At 43.5% G+C, this 6,000-nt stretch overlaps 2 protein-coding genes across 6 annotated transcripts in view; one reads left to right on the forward strand and one right to left on the reverse strand.

Moving 5' to 3' along the window:
* The window catches only part of MRPS26 (mitochondrial ribosomal protein S26), a 49,222-nt gene extending 44,377 nt beyond the window's left edge, over positions 1 to 4,845 (reverse strand). Inside the window, exons 1-2 of the mRNA XM_088457215.1 lie at positions 4,659 to 4,845; positions 2,383 to 2,650 (exon numbers count right to left, since the gene is read on the reverse strand). Of these exons, the coding sequence (XP_088313341.1) occupies positions 2,383 to 2,588 (206 nt within the window). The 5' untranslated portion in view covers positions 2,589 to 2,650; positions 4,659 to 4,845. The remainder of the gene's footprint in view (positions 1 to 2,382; positions 2,651 to 4,658) is intronic.
* A 322-nt stretch (positions 4,846 to 5,167) lies between these two features.
* The window catches only part of MRPS21 (mitochondrial ribosomal protein S21), a 32,525-nt gene continuing 31,692 nt past the window's right edge, over positions 5,168 to 6,000 (forward strand). For 2 of the 5 annotated variants that reach the window (XM_088457220.1, XM_088457218.1), the window contains exon 1: positions 5,235 to 5,322. Coding sequence is in view for 1 of the 5 variants with exons in the window: in XM_088457216.1 (XP_088313342.1) it covers positions 5,214 to 5,322 (109 nt within the window). In the remaining 4 variants the exon portion in view is untranslated. Of the gene's footprint in view, positions 5,323 to 6,000 lie in introns of all 5 variants that reach the window. The other 3 variants (XM_088457216.1, XM_088457221.1, XM_088457219.1) reach the window with 3 other exon arrangements.

The following is a 6,000-nucleotide window of genomic DNA, read 5'->3' on the forward strand; positions in this document are numbered from 1 at the left end:
CACTGTCCCATCCTCCGTCCCCAGTCTAGGTGTATGTATATATATCACTGTCCCATCCTCCGTCCCCAGTCTAGGTGTATGTGTATATAAATATATATATCACTGTCCCATCCTCCGTCCCCAGTATAAGTGTGTATGTATATATATCACTGTCCCATCCTCCGTCCCCAGTCTAGGTGTATGTATTTATATCACTGTCCCATCCTCCGTCCCCAGTATAGGTGTGTGTATATATATCACTGTCCCATCCTCCGTCCCCAGTATAGGTGTATGTATATATATATCACTGTCCCATCCTCCGTCCCCAGTATAGGTGTATGTATATATCCCTGTCCCATCCTCCGTCCCCAGTCTAGGTGTGTATGTGTATGTATATATATCACTGTCCCATCCTCCGTCCCCAGTATAAGTGTATATATATATATCACTGTCCCATCCTCCGTCCCCAGTATAGGTGTATGTATATATATCACTGTCCCATCCTCCGTCCCCAGTATAGGTGTATGTATATATATCACTGTTCCATCCTCCATCCCCAGTATAGGTGTATGTATATATATATCACTGTCCCCAGTCTAGGTGTATGTATATATATCACTGTCCCATCCTCCGTCCCCAGTATAGGTGTATGTATATATATATCACTGTCCCATCCTCCGTCCCCAGTCTAGATGTATGTATATATATCACCGTCCCCAGTCTAGGTGTATGTATATATATCACTGTCCCATCCTCCGTCCCCAGTATAGGTGTATGTATATATATATCACTGTCCCATCCTCCGTCCCCAGTATAGGTGTATGTATATATCCCTGTCCCATCCTCCGTCCCCAGTCTAGGTGTATGTACTGTGATATGATCGGGGTAGGTGTCCCCCTCCTGGGGTAGATGGACACCTCCTTACACACAGCAGCCAGGAAACACTCCAGTCATGGGTCTTCGTGCAAGCTGGTCGGCACAAGATTTTATTGTGCACCACCAATAGTCAAACAAACCAAACATAAAATAAATCCTAGCTCGGCTGGGCACTGACTAGACAGGTAATTTGCTCCTACAAGTGGCAGGGCCTACTACCTCACTACAAACACAGCACTTTCAACAGGTCCCAGTGCCTCTGAACAAACCTCAGTTCTCCCCAGGGTGTGTGAGACACTGCATCAAAACTCTTACACAGCTATACTGAGCCACTTCCAGGTGTAATCCCTAATTAGTCCTTTCAGCCTGAGAGCAGGCTAACACCTGAAACGGCCCTGTGGGTGGAGCTCTCCCTTCTCTCTCACATCCACACCCCCAGGACCCATTCTCCAGCTTTTACCAAAACCCAACACTCAGATCTGTTTGTAAAACAGACTATTCCTGGGGGTTAAAATACATATTACAGGAATTTGGGACACATACACGCCATCCCTAATTTCTCCAGTGCTCCTATCACAGAATATATACACATCACTGTCCCACCCTATGTCCACAGCCTAGGTGTATGTATATATATCACAGTCCCATCCTACGTCCCCAGTATAGGTGTATGCATGTATTACTATACCTTAGCGCGGTTAGAATGCTGGTGTATGTATGTATCACTGTACCTTAGTGCGGTTAGAATGCTGGTGTATGTATTACTATACCTTAGCACGGTTAGAATGCTGGTGTATGTATGTACCACTGTACCTTAGTGCGGTTAGAATGCTGGTGTATGTATGTATCACTGTACCTTAGTGCAGTTAGAATGCTGGTGTATGTATGTATCACTGTACCTTAGTGCGGTTAGAATGCTGGTGTATGTATCACTGTACCTTAGCGTGGTTAGAATGCTGGTGTATGTATCACTGTACCTTAGCATGTTTAGAATGCTGGTGTATGTATCACTGTACCTTAGCGCAGTTAGAATGCTGGTGTATGTATCACTGTACTTTAGCGCAGTTAGAATGCTGGTGTATGTATCACTGTACCTTAGTACAGTTAGAATGCTGGTGTATGTATCACTATACCTTAGTACAGTTAGAATGCTGGTGTATGTATCACGGTACCTTAGTAGAGTTAGAATGCTGGTGTATGTATCACTATACCTTAGCGCAGTTAGAATGCTGGTGTATGTATCACGGTACCTTAGCACGGTTAGAATGCTGGTGTATGCATCACTGTACCTTAGCACGGTTAGAATGCTGGTGTATGTATCACTGTACCTTAGCACGGTTAGTATGCTGGTGTATGTATCACGGTACCTTAGCGCAGTTAGAATAGTGGTGTATGTATGTATCACTGTACCTTAGCGTGGTTAGAATGCTGGTGTATGCATCACGGTACCTTAGCACGGTTAGAATGCTGGTGTATGTATCACTGTACCTTAGCGCGGTTAGAATGCTGGTGTATGTATCACTGTACCTTAGCGCGGTTAGAAAGTTGGTGTATTCCTGGTAACGCCGTCGCACATTCAGCAGCTCCTCCACACAGACCATGGGGGGATATTTGATACGAGAGAGCTTGGACTTTGCAGGTGGATCGGTGCGAGACTTCCGGCCTCGGGATGATGTTATACATGGGATGCAGGAGACGCGGCACAGGACGGTAGTACGGGGGAGCTGGAGCATAATGATGGCGTCTCACGTAGAAAAGGTAATGTATACGTAATGTATGCACACAGTACCTGACCCTGCGGACATAAAGAAACAATGTTACAGATATAGAAATGTCGCACAGCCACAACTAGAGCGTCAGCCAGTGGGCGAGAGCTTCTCTGCTCCGCCGGGTACATGTATGAAGCTGTGAAAGAGATGTTACCCATGGCAACCAGTCAGCTTCTTCCTATCATTTTATAGAATGTACTTAATAAATGCAATCTCAAAGCCGATTGGTTGCCACTGGCAACTTCTCCACTCACCACTCTTTCATACATCCACCCCAATATCTAGGAAAGGCGACGAACACATTAACTCCCAAAGTCAGACTGTGATATACATACATGTTACAGATGGGCGAGTGTCCATGCTCTGTGTACATACACAGTGTGTGTGTGTGTGTGTGTGTGTGTGTGTGTGTGTGTGTGTACAAGGTCTGTCTAAGAAGTTTGATGAATGGTCTGATATATCTGTATGTAACGCTTACAACAAGGTCGCTCCTGCGCGCTGACATGCCTGCACCTGTCCCCAGTCAGGGTTTGCCCGAGGCCGCCATCACACCGCCATTACATTCATTTCACCAGTGTCCCGAGCAGTGTGCGTCGTACAGCAATGGGGCAACGACACGACATTAAGTTCTGCTTCAAATTGGGTAAATCGGCAACGGAGACGCACGAGATGTTGGTGAAAGTGTACGGGCAGGATGCGGCGAGCAGTAAATGTGTGTGATTGGTTTGCACGCTTTCACAGTGGCAAGGATTCGGTAGAAGACGAGATCCATTGCTGTACGAGCTCGGGACACTGGTGAAATGAATGTAATGGCGGCCTCGAGGAAAACCCAGACTAGGCGCAGGTCCAGGCATGTCAGCGCGCAGGAGCGACCTTGCTGTAAGCGTCACATACAGATATATCAGACCATTCACCAAACTTCTTAGACAGATCTCTATAACTATAGGCTTACCATATAATCCCTGTATATATACATAGGCTTACCATACTATTCCTTTATATATACATAGGCTTACCATACTATCCCTTTATATATACATAGGCTTACCATACTATCCCTTTATATATACATAGGCTTACCATACTATCCCTTTATATATACATAGGCTTACCATACTATCCCTTTATATATACATAGGCTTACCATACTATCCCTTTATATATACATAGGCTTACCATACTATCCCTTTATATATACATAGGCTTACCATATAATCCCTGTATATATACATAGGCTTACCATACTATTCCTTTATATATACATAGGCTTACCATACTATCCCTTTATATATACATAGGCTTACCATACTATCCCTTTATATATACATAGGCTTACCATACTATCCCTTTATATATACATAGGCTTACCATACTATCCCTTTATATATACATAGGCTTACCATATAATCCCTGTATATATACATAGGCTTACCATACTATTCCTTTATATATACATAGGCTTACCATACTATCCCTTTATATATACATAGGCTTACCATACTATCCCTTTATATATACATAGGCTTACCATACTATCCCTTTATATATACATAGGCTTACCATATAATCCCTGTATATATACATAGGCTTACCATACTATTCCTTTATATATACATAGGCTTACCATACTATCCCTTTATATATACATAGGCTTACCCTACTATCCCTTTATATATACATAGGCTTACCATATAATCCCTGTATATATACATAGGCTTACCATACTATTCCTTTATATATACATAGGCTTACCATACTATCCCTTTATATATACATAGGCTTACCATACTATCCCTTTATATATACATAGGCTTACCATACTATCCCTTTATATATACATAGGCTTACCATACTATCCCTTTATATATATATATATATATAGATAGGATTACCATACTATCCCTTTATATATACATAGGCTTACCATACTATCCCTTTATATATACATAGGCTTACCATACTATCCCTTTATATATACACATACATACATACACAGTGTATAAGGGGTGTAGGGGGCAGATAAGTGAATACTACCATGAATCACTGGCTCTCTCCTCTTTTCTGTCACATGCCAGAGGCTAGGGGGCCGCCATGTTGCTGCTGACCTTGAAGCGGTGCAGCCTGGGAGTAAACACTGGGTGATCGGCCAATCAGGAGGCTGTATAGTGTCCATGTTTATGTGCTCCTGCCGCCATGTTACTGGTGGGAAACCCGGAAATGATACCAGCAGCCGAGAACCCCGCCCCGCACTCTGATTGGTTATAAAGTCACAGGGTGTGGTCACGTGACCACACCCTGTTATCATTTTTACATAAGTGAAGGAAATTGACGCCGTATTCCCTCCAACAACATGGCGGCCTCCTTCCCAGCGACACTTAGTAATGCTCCCTCCCAGTGACGTCAGAGGGTACCGCTCCCTCTGTAATGTGATCCCGTCATGCTCCGCCTCTTGGGTGATGCCCTTGATGGATGGACCCTGACGTCATCTGCCATGGTCAACGTCATTCCCTAGCGTCCACGTGGGCATAGGAGGGGGATTGGATCCTGCGGCGAGCGAAGCGTTTCCTCTTTAGCTGGCCGGTATGGGCAATGGCATCCCACTTCCGCCCTCACTGCGCGTCACTTCCGGGTCATTATCATGAAGGGGAAATAAGCTCAGCAGCAGCAGTATGGCGCCTCCACAGTGACATCTGGGACGGTGAGTGATGGCTGTTTGTGTCTATACCACCGGCAGGTCTATATATATATATACTGTATAACGTACATGTATACCACCGGCAGGTCTATATATATATATACTGTATAACGTACATGTATACCACCGGCAGGTCTATATATATACACTGTATAACGTACATGTATACCACCGGCAGGTCTATATATATATATACTGTATAACGTACATGTATACCACCGGCAGGTCTATATATATATATACTGTATAACGTGCATGTATACCACCGGCAGGTCTATATATATACTGTATAACGTACATGTATACCACCGGCAGGTCTATATATATACACTGTATAACGTACATGTATACCACCGGCAGGCCTATATATATACACTGTATAACGTACATGTATACCACCGGCAGGTCTATATATATATATATACTGTATAACGTGCATGTATACCACCGGCAGGTCTATATATATACTGTATAACGTACATGTATACCACCGGCAGGTCTATATATATACTGTATAACGTACATGTATACCACCGGCAGGTCTATATATATACTGTATAACGTACATGTATACCACCGGCAGGTCTATATATATACACTGTATAACGTACATGTATACCACCGGCAGGTCTATATATATACTGTATAACGTGCATGTATACCACCGGCAGGTCTATATAT

This window comes from Taudactylus pleione, unplaced genomic scaffold (assembly GCF_031769625.1).
Source record: "Taudactylus pleione unplaced genomic scaffold, aTauple2 ptg000747l, whole genome shotgun sequence".
Classification (NCBI taxonomy): Eukaryota; Metazoa; Chordata; class Amphibia; order Anura; family Myobatrachidae; genus Taudactylus; species Taudactylus pleione.